Consider the following 18632-nt stretch of genomic DNA (forward strand, 5'->3'; position numbering starts at 1 on the left):
TCAGACGGCAGGCACAGAATCGCAGGCACAGAATCGAAACAGGCTCCGAGAGACAGATACGGAGCCTGACGTGGGGCTTGAACTCACAGAGCGCGAGATTCGACCTGAGATACAGTCAGACGCCCAACCAACTGAGCCACCCAGGCGCCCCTGGTTTTGTTTTTTATGTTACCTTTCATATACATGTTCTTCCTCCATTCCTTTCTTTCCTTACACTTTTTCTATTGAACAACACAGGCCGTTTGGCCTACAGAGATTTCCCCTGGTCTGGATGGTGCTGACTGCACACTCCCGGAATAGTTCAACATGCTCCTCCTATCGCTTTCCCTGCAAACTGACAGTTGAATCCAGAGGCCTGAGCAGACTCAGGCTCAGTCCCTTTGGCAAGATGCAGGCGGTGGTGTGTTCTTTCCACATACGTCTGATTTTTGTTCTTCATTGTCAGCAGCGCTTCATGCCTGGTGCCTAAATTCGTTAATTTGTTGGGGGTTGTAACATGGTTCATATTCCAACCCTATCATTTCATTTCATTAGCTGGACTGTCCTCACTGTCTCTGTGCACACAGGGAAGTCAGACTGTAAGCGGCCCCATGGAGAGGCCTACATGGTGAAGAACGTGAGCATCCTGCCAAGAGCCACGTGAGTAATTTCTGATGTGGATCTTCTCTGCCCAGATGCAAGCAAACATATCTGCAGTGCACAGCCCAACTGCAATCTCATTCGTGACTCTGAACAACTAGATAAGCTGCTCTTGGACTCCTGACTCTCAGAAACTGTGATGTGATGGGTCTGGCTTCAAGCAAAACTTCGGGACAACTTGTTACACAGCACCAGATAACTCATTTGCAATCCACTGCAATTCTTATCATTATTGAAACTCAATTTGTCCCATCTCTGGTCAGTGAGGGCCTCTTCAAATTATCTCTTGAGTTATTTGAGACCATTCTAATAGTCTTTGATAGCTCCAAAATTAGAATCACCTATTTCTCTAAGAAGTCCTGGTTTATTTCACTGGGAACGGTCTTGAGGAAGACCACGGTCTGGGGTGCCACAGGAGCTTTTTGGTCATTATTTCTAGAACTTTTCAGTAGAGAAATAAAATATCTTATGAGTTCATATTGAAATTATAATTCAAATTCAGGTGAAACATGTTTTATTTAATTTCTTTATATTAAATCTGTATTCTTTTGAACTACATGAAGAATCCTGGTTCTCAAGGACAGAGGCAATAAAATTAAATATCCATTAATTTTTCATTGCTTTATCCCACATAAACACAGCAGTCTTAGGAAAACAATTCTTTTTTTTTTTTAATGCTTATTTATTTTTGAGATCGAGAGAGAGAGAGAGAGAGAGAGAGAGAGAGAGAGAGCTTGAGTGGGAGAGGGGCAGAGAGAGAAGGAAACACAGAATCCAAAGCAGGCTCCTGGCTCTGAGCTGTCAGCACAGAGCCCAATGCAGGGCTCAAACTCACAGACCATGAGATCATGACCTGAGCCAAAGTCAGACACTTAACCGACTGAGCCACCCAGGCACCCCATCAGGAAAACAATTCTAATACTACAACCAATCATTATTATTTCTGAAAAGAAAATTTTACACATGCTACTGTAATTCTTCCCCTTTTAAATAGTTGTACTATGTCTACATTCTCAGATCACGTAGCCATTACATAGTATACTCTCTCTTTTTAATGCTTATTTATTGTTAGATCTACAGATAACCACACAGTACATTTAATGCCACCACCAGTACTCATGGTGATGTCTCACATCATTATGGTTAAGCTGCTCTTTAGTAGTACTCAGGTAAAGCTCATAAAGACAATATTCTCTAAGTCTTTGCATGTTGCTTCATACTTGAAGGCCAGTTTTATTGGATAGAAAAGCCTCAGCTCACAGGTGCTTTCACCGAGTATCTGAAAAAATGTTACTGCATTTTTTTCTGGAACAGATTATTGCTGTCAAAATGTCTGAAGATAGTATGATTTTCTTTCTCTTATACATCACATGGGTTTTTTTTTTTCCTAGATGACCAAAGGTTTTTTGGGTTTTTGTTTTTGTTTTCCTTTTAAGTTCAGCAATTTTACCAGAATAATACTGGGACACAGTTATTCTAGATCAGTGTTCTCAGATACTCAATGTGCCCTTTCAATACATACTTCAATTTTTTTTTTTTTTTTTAGTTTCAGGAAATGTTTTAAAAATTATACTTTTTAATATTTGTTCTGTTCTCTTACTTAGGGTTTCTTCTTCAGGAACTCCTATGAACCATGTGGCAAGTCATCTCTGTCTATCCTCAATGTTTGCTTTTTTTTAGCCCTCAAATTCTGTTTTCTCCCTTTTCCTTTTTCTATTGTTTCTCTTATTCTTCTATTTTTTTAAAAAAAATTTTTTTTAACGTTTATTTATTTTTGAGACAGAGAGAGAGAGAGCATGAATGGGGGAGGGTCAGAGAGAGAGGGAGACACAGAATCCGAAACAGGCTCCAGGCTCTGAGCAGTCAGCACAGAGCCCGACGCGGGGCTCGAACTCACATACCGCGAGATCGTGACCTGAGCCGAAGTCGGACGCTTAACCGACTGAGCCACCCAGGCGCCCCTCCTATTCTTCTATTTTTATCAAAACATTATTTGCTGTGTTTATATACTCTCTTATATCTTCTAGTTTAGTCATTACAAGTTTTTATTATTTTATTCTAATTCTTTTTTGAGTCCTGCCACCTTGTGTCTGAATTTTTCTATTTCTGATTTATATTGCTCTTTCATGCTTGTGTTATTTCCTCGTTGTCTATTAGTCTGTTTTGAAATAGTTCCAGTGTTTATGTTTTTTAAAATAGTTTATTTATTTATTTTGAGAGAGACAAAGTACTTGTGGGGAAGGGGCAGAGAAAGAGAGAGAATCCCAAGCAGGCTCCATGCTGTCAGCACAAAGCCCACGCAAGGCTCGAACTTACGAAACCCTGAGATCATGACCTGAGCCAAAATCAAGACACTTAACTGACTGAGCCACCCACTTCTTATCTATTTTTTTACTCATATTTTCTGATATGCTTTCATTGTCTAGGGATGTTATTCTGACCCTTATTCTCTTTATTTCTTATTGCAATTTTGTGTGGCACTTGAACTCAATACTTTGCTGTTGCTCATTTTATGTAAGTTAATTTTCCTGAGATTTTAGAAGGAGGAGAAGTTGGGATAGTTTTTAAGTCTCCACAGAGCTCGCTCTCTTATGTGTCATGCGCAGAAATACAGTGAGTCCTTTCTGAGATTTCCTGGCTCTCCTCCCATCTTTTTTTTGTTTTGTTTTGTTTTTCAAACCCTTGTGTCGAGGGCTGACGTTCAATAGATCGCAGCGAGGCTCTCCTCCCATCTTCCACTTTTATCTGGATCTTCCTCTTTTATCTTTTATCTTTCCTCTTCCTCTGGTTTCTCTGTTTGCTCAATTTTGATTTCACTCCCAATAGTTTTCCCCCCATTTGGACCCATCTGGAAAGAAACTGTAGAGGGTCCATTTCAAGAGTTCACAGGGGTGGACTATGCCAGACCTTACCACAAGGCCACTCACCGTCTCTCACTAGTGTAGGCCAAGTCCCTCTTGGTTTTAGTTGCTGTTCTCAGATTAACCCACCACACTTTTCAGTGAATGTCTGTTGGCTCCTTTGGGTTTCACCTGTTCGTAGTCCACCTGCCACCCCATTGCCTCTGCTATCTCCCACATAGATACATAGATGATGATAATATACACAGTCTGTGGTTGTTGGCGATTCTCTCCACCTGGTTGTATTTGGGGTTTCCTAGTGCTAACTTGTATTCAATTTGGTATTTATTCTGCTTGGTGTTCTCTGAGTTCCTGAATCTGTGGTTTGGTATTTGTCATGAATTTCAGGAAATTCCCGGTCATTACTGCTTCAAATATTTCTGTGTCCCGCCCCCCTTCCCTCTTCTCCTTCTGGTATTGCCATTACATATATGTCACATGTTTTGTACCTGTCCCAGAGAACTGGATATCTGTTTCTTTTTCATTCTTTTCCTCTCTTTGCACTTCAGAAGTTTCTAGTGACATTTCTTCAAAGAATAGCGGTTAACTCTGTTCGGCTTTGTTCTTATTGTGGCATTGGGAGTGGCAACTTCTAATCCCCTTACATGCTGGAATAGAGACTGAAGTCTACTGAGTTTTGTTGCAAATGCTGTTCAAGGGTTTTTAGTTTTTTGTTTTTTTTTTAACGTTTTATTTATTTTTGAGACAGAGAGAGACAGAGCATGAACGGGGGAGGGGCAGAGAGAGGGGGAGACACAGAATGGAAGCAGGCTCCAGGCTCTGAGCCATCAGCCCAGAGCCTGACGCGGGGCTCGAACTCACGGACCGCGAGATCGTGACCTGAGCCGAAGTCGGACGCTCAACCGACTGAGCCACCCAGGCGCCCCTCAAGGGTTTTTAGTTTTGCCACATATTTTATTTTATTTTTTATTTTTTATTTTTTTTTCCAACGTTTATTTATTTCTGGGACAGAGAGAGACAGAGCATGAATGGGGGAGGGGCAGAGAGAGAGGGAGACACAGAATTGGAAACAGGCTCCAGGCTCTGAGCCATCAGCCCAGAGCCCGACACGGGGCACGAACCCACGGACCGCAAGATCGTGACCTGGCTGAAGTCGGACGCTTAACCAACGGCGCCACCCAGGCGCCCCTGCCACATATTTTATATGTGGGGATTTGGGAGGATCTAAAAACTAAACAGCCACTACTCTATCTTCTCAAAATCAGAAATAATGTTTAGTAATACTAAAGTAAGAGGTATTCAGCAAAGTGATTCAACGCTACAACATAAGTCAATTTTCTTGGTTGAAAAAAATGACTTAATAAGCACCCAATTGTAAATTAACAACAACAACCATAACGACAAGAATTCCCTTAGAAATAAATGGAAAAATTTTTACAAACAGGTAATTCATAGGGAAAAAACCCAAACAGAAGCATCAAGCAAAAATTTGAAACTCCTTCATAAAGTTACACTAACTAAAACAGCAATGAAATATCAATTTTTAATTGTTAGACTAGCAAAAATTAGAAAGCTGGGTAACACTAAGTATTAGTAGGGTTGTAGTTTATAGAAACATAGTGCAATGCTTTATGGGGCAGGGAGGGAACGTGTGCATAAAACCATTCTGCAGTGGAACATGGTACTCCTGAGTCAAATTAAATAGATGTATACCCTGTGATCCAGCAATGGCATTCCTGGAGATTTACCTCAAATAAATTCCCATACTAGGTATAGGAGGGAACAATGCAAGCATGTTCATCGTAACTTGTAGTGAGAGGGGTTTGGAGGTGGTGTTAGTTTCCATCACTGGAGGTGTAAATCGGTGAAATGTGCTAAATTTACTTCATGAAGCATTGTGTAGCAATCAGAAACAATACATCTATACCACTGCAATATGTAGATATCTTAAACACCTTAATGCTTTGTAAAGAAGGTAAGATACAGGTTGAGATTCATAACACATCGCCTCATATATAAATGTTTTCAATACATCCTAAAAAACGAGGGGCGCCTGGGTGGCGCAGTCGGTTAAGCGTCCGACTTCAGCCAGGTCACGATCTCGCGGTCCGTGAGTTCGAGCCCCGCGTCGGGCTCTGGGCTGATGGCTCAGAGCCTGGAGCCTGTTTCGATTCTGTGTCTCCCTCTCTCTCTGCCCCTCCCCCGTTCATGCTCTGTCTCTCTCTGTCCCAAAAATAAATAAACGTTGAAAAAAAAAAATTAAAAAAATACATCCTAAAAAACGAAGAAAATACACATTTTTCAAAAACAGACACAAGAAGAGGACACACATTAACCACATTAGAACCACTGCTGTGGTTGTGAAGGGGAATGGCCATGGGCAATGAGAATAATTAGGAATATATGCATAAGTAAATAAAGAAGTGAATACATAAAAACAAGAGCAGTATCTCACACAGATCAGTGAGCAAGTGCCCTAAACTGAGACGTCAATTAACTCATTTCTCCACATCTGAATTTCTACTAATAAAATTTTTAAATGAACTCAAGTATTTTTCGCTCAAAACTTACACTTTTTGAGAACCCCTCTATTTACAAAGTACTAATTATTTTCCTATCCTATTAGCATCTCTTCCAATTATTTTCTCTTCTCTTTACTCTGTGTTCTGACTTCCCTTTTTGGCAACATTTCCAACCTCATAATTTTTATTCATCTCACTCATTCAGGTATTCAAGTGTCAACTCAAATATTAAGTAAATGTATTATTCTGGGTACTAAGAGGATATGAAGGAAACCTCTCATGCTCTGTCTTTCCGGGAACCCACATTCATTTTTTTTTTTTAATTTTTTTAATGTTTATTTTGAGAAAGAGACGGAGTGTGAAAGCGGAAGAAGCAGAGAGAGAGACACACACACACAGAATCTGAAGCAGGCTCCAGGCTCCGAGCTGTCAGCACAGAGCCCGATGTGGGGCTTGAACCCATGAACCATGAGATCATGACCTGAGCTGAAGTCGGATGTTTAACCAACTGAGCCACCCAGGTGCCCCATCTGGGAACCCACATTCTAATGGACGCAAAGCACTAGCTCATGAAATGGCTTAAACCAGCCCAAGGCAGCACTGGTTTAGTGTCTGAAAAGTGAGAGATGGATGTGAATATGTGATGGAATCCAGAGATGAGACATCAATGAGGCTCAAGGTGGGGGGAAAAATCTGCCTGAAAGGTCATAGTTGTGTTGGATCTTATAGGATGAGTGGTATAGATTAGAGAGAAAGGAGGGGACATCCTGAGTGGGGAGCATATCTTTTTTACAAGGCATGGAGTTAAGACTGAATGAAGCCAAGTCAGCAAGCATCAAACTAGACACCGGGAACTGAGGTAAGAAAGTAAGGGTAATACAAGTGAATCAGCAGAGAACAAGTTGTAGAGGACTTGAAGGACTTTCTTGCCAAGAAATCTTGATCTTATCCCGTGGACAATAGGAAGCTTCTGGAGATATTTGAGTCAGGCATTGGATAGAATTTTCCTTTTTATTTACTATATCCAGCCTCCTACCAAATCCTGCTGAGGCTCACAGTGCTATTTCTGTCCAGTCCCGGGGAGGCAGACCTTGTGGTAGGTCTCCACGGCAGGTCCACTGAACTCCTACAAACGTGCTTTCTTTGCTGCCCCCACCCCCCTTTCACTTCTCCCACTTCTTCAGCTTCGTAACCTGACCTCATCCTATCAGATATTGGGTTATGTGTGTTCTCCTGGCATCCCATGGTTGCTTCTACCATATTAACTGATTCCTTAGTTCATTCAACAGACGCTTACCGATCCCATCCTGCCTGCCAGGCACTCTGCTAGAAGCTGAGTGATAAGCTAAAACAGAACTAAAACCTGCTCTCATGTAGCCTAGAGGCAGAGAGAAAAGTTATCATATCTCAGTATCCTATTTTTCACTGTAGAATTTATTACACTGTATGCCAACTGCCTCTTAGACTACGAGTTCAGGGTATCTGGCACTTTGTAAATGCTCAATAAACGTTAACCAATTGAATGAATGGGTAGATGCTTGGAGAACCCTGCTCATACGGCAATAAGAATTATCAGTTCTGAATCGATAATGGCAATCTCACCCCTCCTCAGAACTGCTGATCACATACAAATGTAAACTCTAGATCACAGGTCAGCAGACTTCTCCTGCCAAGTGCTAGGTAGTAAATACATTAGGCTCTATAAGCCATATGGTATCTGTCACAACTGCTCAGCTCTGCTATCGGAGCACAAAAGCAGACGTAGACTCTACGTAAACAGTGAGTGTGGCTGCGTCCCAATAAGAAGTTTATAAAGGCAGCTGTAGGCTGGATTTGGCCCATGGGCCCTAGTCTGCCAAACCATGATACAGAAATGTCACCTCTGTTGATTTTTCAAAACTGCCTTCATGCCTGTTCCATATATTAATTTAGTTGTTACATCCAACATCTCAGCTTACATTTTTTTTTACAGTTTACTTATTTTTGAGAGAGAAAAAGAGAGTGCACAAGTGGGGTATGGACAGAGAGAGAGGGGAGAGAGAATCCCAAGCAGGCTCTGCACTGTCAGCACAAAGCCTGATGTGGGGCTCAAACTCACAAACCATAAAATCACAACCTGAGCCAAAACCAAGAGTCGGATGCTTAACCAACTGAGCCACCCATGTGCCCCCTGAGTTTACCTTTAAACACCCATCAGATATTTGCAATTGTAGTGATATGAAAGAATGTGCAATTTGGAGCCAAACAGACCTATTTTACTCTATGGTTGGCCTTTTGGTAAGTTTTATCTTTTTGAACCTCTGTTTCCTCACTATAAATATACTCTTTTAATCCTGACTATGAAGATCAAGTGAGAAATGTATATTGAGAACTGATTGTGATGCCTAACACACGGTAGCCAGTTCACAAATCCCCCCCACCCCCCCCCCACCCCACCCTCTGTGCTCGGTCATGTTCTTTTTTCCTCCTGTAAATCCCACAATCAGATTAGCTATTGAGGATCTACTACATTCAAGGCACACTTTCAGGTACTTCTAAAACTCCTCTAAATCCTCCCTGATATCTCTCTTGATCACTGTTTCTCAAACTTGGCTATAACACAGTTTACTTGGGAGCCTAAAAGTACTGATGCCTGGGCCCTGACTGTAGATATAACTGTTATAAAGAGTGGCATGGGCATCAGAATCACCCCTGGATAATTTCAATATGGAGCCAATCTGAGAGTCATTGCTCTGCACTCAGATTCTGGCTTTAATCAATTCAGAGAGCTCCTCCCTCTATCTTTCCATCTGCCTCCCTTAAACAGTTAATAACTGCACATTTTTGCAGAGCTAGAGTTGACTGGTTCTTGCATCTGTTACTTATTCGTATTTGTATATATTCATTTAGGGAGAGCAGAAAAGAAAAGAATGATATATGATCATCTTCCTTTGTCTTTGACCTTTGCTATTTAACTACCAGACAGCCAATCCCCTTTCCTATGGCAACAGCCTTGATTTTTATTTGGGGCTCCACTTCTCCCCCACCCTCAGTCCACCTGGTCTGCTTGAGGCTTTACCCTTAGCCCTGGAAACTCCTGAAGCTCATGAAAGCGGTACATGAACTCTCTTGGCTACGGTTAGTGTTGGTTGACTCTGACTGTCATGACTTAGTTTTCTAGGCAGGACTGCTGAAGCGAAGACATCTTTTCTGCTGGACTGGATCTGAAAGAGTGTGTTCATATAGATTTGGGTGGCTATTTTACAATCTCAAAGATAAAGTCTGAGAACAGAACAAGACAGAGACAGAGATGTCATTTTGAGCAAGAGTGTCTAACTATTTCTAAGTGTCTAGCTAAGTCTAAGCCAGGTGCACTATTAAACTGCCATGGGAAGCCAATAAATTCTCTTTCTCTTCCACTCCTGCCAGTTTAGTCAGGTGGTGTATTATCGGCAACCAAAAGAATCCCGAACAGATTGTCTCCTCCCGTCTCCCTCAGAACAAGATCTAATCATCTGTTTATCTGCAGAGATTATGTGCCAGGATCAAGCCTGGTCATTCATTCAACAAACATGCACTGGGTGCCTATTGTATACGATGCTTGGCTTACAAGGAAGGGTTACAGTAGCCCTCCATCATTAAGAACTGCACACGTTTCTGGAAAGAATATCCAGCAACAAAACTATCCCCCTACTATCAGTGAGGCCCCGTGCTAAGTATTGAGGACAGAAAAGATCATAAGACAGAGTCCGTATCTCCAGGGTTTATAATCAAATTGGAAAGATGGCACGTGCATAAGAAGATAAGCAGCACTCTGGGATGTGAGGTGCACAGACTCCTGAGCGCAGACATCAAACCCAAAGTAAGAAATGTAGGCAGAAAATCTTAAGTGAGCACAGGGACCACAACATTTTCATTTTCCTTTGAACCAAAATTAGCTAGGAAAAGGAAGGAAAGCATTGCAAAAAGTAGGAAAGAAGAGTATCAGAGGCTTTGAATGTTGTTCTAAATCACTTTTTATACTTAAAAATTAAGGTATTTTGTGAATCTTATTTGCTTGTAAATTAACCATGCCAGTTTTAAATGATTTACGGGCACCTGGGTGGCTCAGTCGGTTAAGCAGCCGACTTTGGCTCAGGTCACAATCTCGAGGTTTGTGACCTGGAGCCCCATGTCAGGCTCCATGATGGGCTCTGTGCTGACAGCTCAGAGCCTGGAGCCTGCTTCAGATTCTGTGTCTCCCTCTCTCTCTGCCCCTCCCCTGCTCATGCTCTGTCTCTCTCTCTCTCTCTCAAAAATAAACATTAAATAATTTAAATATTATAGAAATCTCTTCATTCATTCATCCATTCAACACTATTTATTGCACGCCTATTATGTACCAGAAACAATTATATACACTAAGGTTTGAGGAGTAAATAAAACAATATCCCCACCACTTACCTTCTAATGACTACAGAATAGAAAGAAAACTTTTGCATTCAGCTCCCCAAAAGTAGCCAGTGTAAACAGTTTGGTGAATATCACTACAGATTTGTAAATGTAGATACGGGTATTTATTTGCACACACAAAAAATGAAAATATCCTGTACTTACTTACTATTTTTTAGAAACTTGCTTTTTTTTTTTTTATTAACTTAGCAATATGAATTGGACTGGTTTCATGTTAATAAATACAGATTTTTTCATTCTTTTTCATGGGTTCTGTCCTATTCCAGTGATTTCACCACTATCCTATTCATGAACATTTGGCTGCTCTCAGGTTTTCACAATGATAAGCAATGCTATAAACGTGTGTTATCCCAATAATTTTTGGAACACTCAGAAAAATATTCATTAATGTTCTCAGAAACGGAACAGCTTGAATCATAGAGGCAAAGATGTGAATTAAATTATTTTTCAAGTACTAACCCTATCTTCTACTTCCTTTTTAATTCATCACTGATGTATCGTGTACATAAGATTTTATACAAGTGATTGGAAAATACCTTCTAAAACCCATTAATGTAAGTGCAGACAGAATAAAAAAAGCGGGTGGGGAGAAATCATCATTAGCTCTTTCCACCAAATCTTCTATGTGCCCAGGACTGTTCTGGGCCTTGAAGAAATCTATTTTTACTGAACAGTCCCATGAACATTCCATCAACGTAGAAAGACATTTCAGTAACAGTTCAATTAACCAAACAGGCTGTTTAATTAATAAAAATATTTTTTTCAAGAAGCAACTGAAGCAATTTTGTTTGGCATGCATGCTTAATTGTGTGTTTTAATTTCTTGGTTTTGGCCCGTGATCACTTAAAAACAATCATCAAGCAAATCTGAATGGTTAACTGTAATTGGAAGAGTATGCCTTTTGCATTTTATGGTGTATAAAATCTAGCAAAGAAGAAAATAAACACAAGAGCAACAAAGAGGTTCATTCACTTACCCTCTTCATAACCACAGCCAGGGTAAACTTCACTCAGCCTTCAGCCATTGAGTTTTATCCTGAAGTTTCCATCTACCGCACAATCAGATAAACTCCAGCTCGTGGGAGCAACTAATGGAAACAGTGCCGTAAAAGGAACGGCTGCACAAATTTCCATGTGCTTAACCTGGAAGGGAGAAATTGCGGTGTGAATGGAGTAAAAAGTGTTGAGCTGTTTTTAAACCAGAGGGGGTGATTTCACTTTTAGCAGGAACTTGTGACTAAGATTGCCGGTCGGGAAATGATTAACACTCCTGTCGTCATCTGCTTCAGCTCCCCAGCTGCAGGAAATCGACTGAGGCGACCTTATCAATCCTGGGCTTTTGTGGCCTGAATACACCGTCCTCCTGCGCGGGCAGTCCGTGCGCTGACTTCAACGTTAGTGTGAAGTTATATAACATGAAAATGCATTTAGAACCGCTGCCAACTTTGTGAGTGGTTATTTTCATGGAAGTAGAGAAAGGGTTGATTTTTATTTTTCATTTCGGTGCCCCACCTCCAAAGATGGATTATTATTTAGATCCTTTTTCTTAAAATTCCAAAGTTTTATAGGAAGCATTAGGAGGGTCTCTGGGTTCCCTCTGCCTTGTTTTCTTCCCCAACCATGCTTGAGTCTAAAAACTTCAGTGCCCCTTTTGAACTGCCATTTCTCACTTTTCTGGAAACCGGGGGCTTGGAAAAACGAGAAAGAACTAATCAATATGTGTGCATACATTGGAGGCACTAGAAAGTAATCAAAGGATTACTCTTTTTTTAGATGGTTGTTATAAAGACCAACTAGTATGTGATCCTTCATAAATGCTTCTAGAAGAAGCAGGGGGAAAAAACATCTCACCCAGATATGAGAAAGAAATGGCAGAGATTTATTTAGGTAAACTGCCTTATCTTGTGAACAGGAGCCTGATATATCTGCAAACACGTTTCTTTTAGTGGAATTGTGCTCCACCAACCGGGCAAAGTAGATGAGGCATTTCCTGTCAAGGGGCTGAGGAAAGCCCAAACTGGGTCTTAAATACAGTGCTGAAGAGAGAGCTTGAGAGCTAGCTGTCCGTTGTGTTTATTATGCTATAAACTTCATTTTCCTCATAGCCCTTAGATTGCTGACTTAGAAGCAGATTGATGACTCAGAGTTCTTATCACCCTTCCAGAGGTATTTTCTACGAATTGCCAAGCTCTTTTTAGGAACTCAGTTGCATCACCACGCCACCCCATCCCACCCCTGCCACCAAAGAAAGCAAGTGTGAACAGTTTCAATGCTGTAAAACCATTCCAAATAAATTCAAGGAGTTTCTCCCTCTGCATCCATGCATTGCTTTGTCTCTGAAATTTAGCAAGTGCTCTAAGTGAATTTCACATATTCTTTGCATGCCAAAAATGATGAGGATTTTAAAGTCCTTATTATTACACCCTCATTTCCTTTTGTTGAGCTACAACAAATAGCTGAGAAGTTGGAGAAAAATGCCAAGCATACACACACACACACACACACACACACACACACACACACAGTCACACGCACAAGCTTTAAGTCACCTTCCTTGTTTGTCATTGTTAACAGTGCCTGGCACATAGTAAGCACTGAATACTCATTTGCCGAAAAAGCAAAAAAAAAAAAAAAAAAAATCCAAATCTTCCAGAACTGAGTTTCTTAACCTAGATTTTAAGAGAATCAAGAGCTCTCTGAACACTAAATTGTATGTGAAATTTATGATTATGTGCATTTTTCTAGGGAAAAGGCTGTTAGGGTCCATGAGATCCTTAATGTGTCAATGACACACACAGAAAAGGGCAAGAACCACCACCCCAGAGGAGTATTAAAAATACAAAGTCTCAAAAAAAAAAAAAAAAAAAAAAAAGGAAAGAAATGTAGTCTCCAGGGGTGGGCTTGTGAAGTAGAGTCTATAGAGTTGGAGTGAGATTTTTCAGGAAAGGATTATACTATCTCCATAATACGGTGGAAACCAATATTAACTGTTTTGAGGGACATACAATATCACTACCTCTTTTTTATTACAAATATTACAAGGTTACTATTATTTTAGAGTAATAAACACAAATGGACAGACGACCATAGTGCAGGCTCAAGTGAGTTAGATCAGTTAATGACAGCCATATATATACATGGTGTTGTAAGGTAATTAGACACAAACGATAAGAAAACGCAAGTGCCTGAAACCAATGTTACTTTTATGTGGTCAGAACAAATTTCTCTCTTTTCATTCTTTAATTTTAATAGCTGCAATAACCCTAATACCAGCCATAAGCATCATGCATGCTTATGAGGGGATGCTCCTGAGTCCGGCCTGAGATGATTTCATCCTTACCCAGACCCAGGAGTTGGTGCTGGGTTGCAGAGGAGTCCCAAGGAAATGAAATCTGACATTGGGCAGAGAGAAGGAATCCCATCTAGGATCCAAAGAAATAGGGAAGGCAATGGGAATGCAAGCTGGTGCAGCCACTCTGAAAAACAGTATAGAGGTTCCTCAAAAAACTAAAGATAGAACTACCCTATGACCTAGCAATTGCACGACTAGGCATTTATCCACGGGATACAGGTGTGCTGTTTCAAAGGGGCACATGCACCCCCATGTTTATAGCAGCACTATCAACAATAGCCAAAGTAGGGAAAGAGCCCAAATGTCCATTGATGGATGAATGGATAAAGAAGATGTGGTATCGAGAAATAAGTCAGAGAAAGATAAATACTGTCTGGTATCACTTATATGTGGAATCTAAAGGGAAAAAAAGGCTACCCTCAAATTGTAGAATGGTTGTTGCCAAGGACTGGGGATTGGAGAAAGGAGGAGATATTGGTTAAAGGATAAAAAGTTTGAGTTATCAGATGACTAGGTTGTGAGAATCTAATGTACAGCACGATGACTTAGTTCACAATACTATACTGTATACTTGAAATTTGCTGAGAGATCTTAAGCACTCTCACCAAAATAAATAAATAAATAATAAAAATTTAAAAAGTGTGAGGTGGAAAAAAAAAAGAAGAAGTGGTGTATATATATATATATATATATATATATATATATATACACACACACACACACACACACACACACACAATGGAGTATTACTCGGCATTCAAAAAGAATGAAATCTTGCCATTTGCAATTACGTGGATGGAACTGGAGGGTATTATGCTCAGTGAAATTAGTCAGTCAGAGAAAGAAAAATACCATATGACTTCACTCATATGAGGACTTTAAGAGACAAAACAGATGAACATGAGGGAAGGGAAACAAAAAATAATATAAAAACAGGGAGGGGGACAAAACAGAAGAGACTCATAAATATGGAAAACAAACAGAGGGTTACTGGAAGGCATATGGGAGCGGAGGGATGGGATAAATGGGTAAGCTAAATGGGTAAGGGGCATTAAAGAATCTACTCCTGAAATCATCGTTGCACTATATGCTAACTAATTTGGATGTAAATTAAAAAATAAATAAAAATAAATAAATAAATAAATAACACGGAAAGAAAGAAAGAAAGAAAGAAAGAAAGAAAGAAAGAAAGAAAGAAAGAAAGAAAGAAGAAAGAAAGAAAGAAATAGGGAAGGCAAGATACCAGGTTAGGGAATGAAGGCCCAGGGCTGTCAACTGAACTCAGGCAGGGAATGTCTTACACCGGAAGAACACACATGGCCCCATATACCGCTGCAACAGCTGGGCAACCCACAGATCTCTGTGGTAACTGGGCATCTGGAGGGCAGGAACCATTCCTTCTCCCACAGCCTTCCTCCCTTTCTAGAAAGACTCCATAGGTTTACGAACCTCCACCCTACCCCAAATTCCTTCCACTGGAAAGAAAGCAAATACAATCCCTCCCAAACAAATGCTTTGGAGGAGAGAGCATGTGTGAGCAGCCTAACCACCATCATTTCTCAAGCACCTATTAAACACCATGTGTTTGCTCTGTATTCATTTTCTCCATTTATTTCTCACAACAACACTATAAGATAGACACTATAATTATTGACATTTAACAGACCAAATCTTCTTAAATGCAAAGTAGTGCAACTTGGAAAGAAGTATCCTGGAGCTCTCTAATTTTCATTACAATATTTTTATCTTTAACTTCTGTTTATTCTCATTTAGTGTCAACCTTCCTTTCTTCATTTCTGAAGAAATACTACACTTGCTGCCTACCTGGTCTCTTATCCTCCAGAGTCCACACCTGATTCAACTGCATACACACACATTCCCTCAAGTGTAAGCATGAGGTGGGCCAGTCTAGACTCATCACCACTGCAAGAAGCTAGATAGACAACAATAAACAGTTTTCTGCTTCTTAGAAAAATGTGGAAGTTGTAAACACTTTAATATTCATGCTTTTTTCATATTTTCAACCACATTTTCTTTTTTAAAGGAAGTTCTTTTTGAGAGGAAGATATATTTTGGCATATTTAGTCTTTGAGAAGCCAGTGAATAGAACACTGTCAAATGTTTACTTCGAGTAAATAAAATCTGTTATGACTATGATTCTGATAGAATGCATCACATGAGTGATACATGAGCAATTTTTACTGCAAAGGCAGCTCTTGGAGCATTCTTTTGACTTGGCATCACTGAGTGACATTTGGGCTGATGAGGCTAAAGTTCTTGGTCACCTGATCGTCATTTACACAGGGCTGATTGTTTCTGGAGCCATTAGTGCTCCATAACAAAGCAGTCACTCTTGATAAAGGAGCAAAGATGAGCTAAAACGAACAAGCAAACAAACAACAAACAACAACAGATCTTTTCCACTAAATGACCAGCAATTAAAACAATAAAATAAGAGCCATAGTAAAAGTGTGTGCTAGTTAGCAAAATGTGACAAAAAATTCTGATCAGGTTTTTCAAAAAGACCATACAGAAATATAACTTGTCTGAAGTTTGACTTTCACTTTGAGCTTTGCAAATCCTAGAACCATGCATATATCTATATAATATGTTGATGGGTTACAAAAAAAAAAAAAAAGCTAGTATGAATCATGCATATTTAACTGTGCAGTTGTCAATAAGGGTGTGCTGTCAGATAATTACCTGTTGTGGTTATCTTGTCTGCCTTTCTGGTGGTTGGGGCATCTCTAAGGGTGAAGATCATGTCTCCTGACCACCCGCCCTCTCTCTAAGCCTCTGGCTTTCATTCCTGTAAAATCATTCTTTGAAATACACCAATAGTTCGATTTGACTTTTGCTAAGATCCATCTTCTTTCATTTCCCCTAACCTGCATGGGCCTGTGGCCAAATAAGAACTCTCTCCCCGCCCTTGGTTTTAGAGATGTTACACTCTCTTTACTCCTCTGAGACTGCCCTTTATCTGCTTCATACCCTTTCTAAAAGGGGTGCTGGTTCTAGATATGTGGCCACAGTCTTCTTTCTGTCTTCTCCCCCCAAATCTCAATCACTCCCATTGCTTCAGTGGGCACCTCCAGGCAAATGACTCCAAAACTAGTATGTCAGCTCCAAGTTTTCCCCATCCAGACATTCCAGACAACCTACAGAACATTTGCAGCCACCACCAAGTTCTGTCCACTAAGTTGAAACTTACTTTGACCTCATCCTCACAATCCCTGTTCTCACTCTCTTTTTCCGGTAATGATCCAATTATTCTCTTACCAAGGTGTGAAACTTCAGTGTCACATTTTACCTAACTCTGTCTCATGGTCCCTTCCCACTCACCAGTATATGTAATCGTTGCCTAAGTTTTATAGGCTTTTTCCTTCATTAAAAAACTCTTGTCTCCCATCCAAATCGGCCAGGAGGAGGTCTAACTTTCACTCTTCACAGATGACATGATACTCTATGGAAAACCCAAAAGAGTCCACCAAAAAACTGCTAGAAATGATCCATGAATTCAACAAAGTGGCAGGATATAAAATCAATGCACAGAAATCGGTTGCATTCCTATACACCAACAATGAAGCGACAGAAAGAGAAATCAAGGAATCGATCCCATTTACAGTTGCACCAAAAACCATAAAATACCTAGGAATAAATCTAACCAAAGAGGTGACAAATTTATACACTGAAAACTATAGAAAGCTTATGAAAGAAATTGAAGAAGACACCAAAAAAACATGGAAAAATATTCCATGCTCTTGAATAGGAAGAACAAATATTGTTAAAATGCCAATACTATCCAAAGCAATCTACATATTCAATGCAATTCCTATCAAAATAACACCAGCATTCTTCACAGAGCTAGAACAAATAATCCTAAAATTTGTATGGAACCAGAAAAGACCCCAAATAGTCAAAGCAATCTGGAAAAAGAACACCAAAGCAGGAGGCATCACAATCCCGGACTTCAAACTGTATTACAAAGCTGTAATCATAAAGACAGTATGGTACTGGCACAAGAACAGACACTCAGATCAATGGAACAGAATAGAGAACCCAGAAATGGACCCACAAACGTACGGCCAACTAATCTTTGACAAAGCAGGAAAGAATATCTAATGGAATAAAGACAGTCTCTTCAGCAAGTGGTACTGGGAAAACTGAACGGCGACATGCAGAAAAATGAACCTGGACCACTTTCTTACACCAGACACAAAAATAAACTCAAAATGGATGAAAGGCCTAAACATACGACAGGAAGCCATCAAAATCCTCGAGGAGAAAGCAGGCAAAAAACTCTAGGACCCCGGCCACAGCAGCATCTTACTCAACAGGTCTCTGGAGGCAAAGGAAACAAAAGCCAAAATGAACTATTAGGACTTCATCAAAATAAAATGTTCCTGCACAGCAAAGGAAACAATCAGCAAAACTAAAAGGCAACCAACAGAATGGGAGAAGATATTTGCAAACGACATCTCAGATAAAGGTATCTATAAATAGTGTCCAAAATCTATAAAGAACTTAACAAACTCAACACCCAAAAAACAAATAATCCAGTGAAGAAATGGGCAAAAGACATGAATAGACACTTCTGTAAAGGAGACATCCAAATGGCCAACCGACACATGAAAAAATGCTCAACATCACTCATCATCAGGGAAATACAAATCAAAACCACAGTGAGATACCACCTCACACCTGTCAGCATGGCTAACATTAACAACTCAGGCAAAAACAGATGTTGGCGAGGATGCAGAGAAAGAGGATCTCTATTGAACTGCTGGTGGGAATCCAAACTGGTGCAGCCACTCTGGAAAACAGTATG

At 40.2% G+C, this 18632-nt stretch overlaps 1 protein-coding gene across 2 annotated transcripts in view; it reads right to left on the minus strand.

Annotated features, from left to right (window-relative positions):
• The window catches only part of TRPM6 (transient receptor potential cation channel subfamily M member 6), a 205034-nt gene that overhangs the window by 161231 nt on the left and 25171 nt on the right, over positions 1 to 18632 (minus strand). For both annotated transcript variants that reach the window (XM_086685018.1, XM_086685019.1), the window contains one exon: positions 11430 to 11595. In XM_086685018.1, the coding sequence (XP_086541144.1) occupies positions 11430 to 11438 (9 nt within the window). In that variant the 5' untranslated portion in view covers positions 11439 to 11595. The remainder of the gene's footprint in view (positions 1 to 11429; positions 11596 to 18632) is intronic.

The sequence above is a fragment of the Puma concolor genome, chromosome D4 (genome assembly GCF_028749965.1).
Source record: "Puma concolor isolate L17-30 chromosome D4, mPumCon1.1.hap2, whole genome shotgun sequence".
NCBI classification, from domain to species: Eukaryota; Metazoa; Chordata; class Mammalia; order Carnivora; family Felidae; genus Puma; species Puma concolor.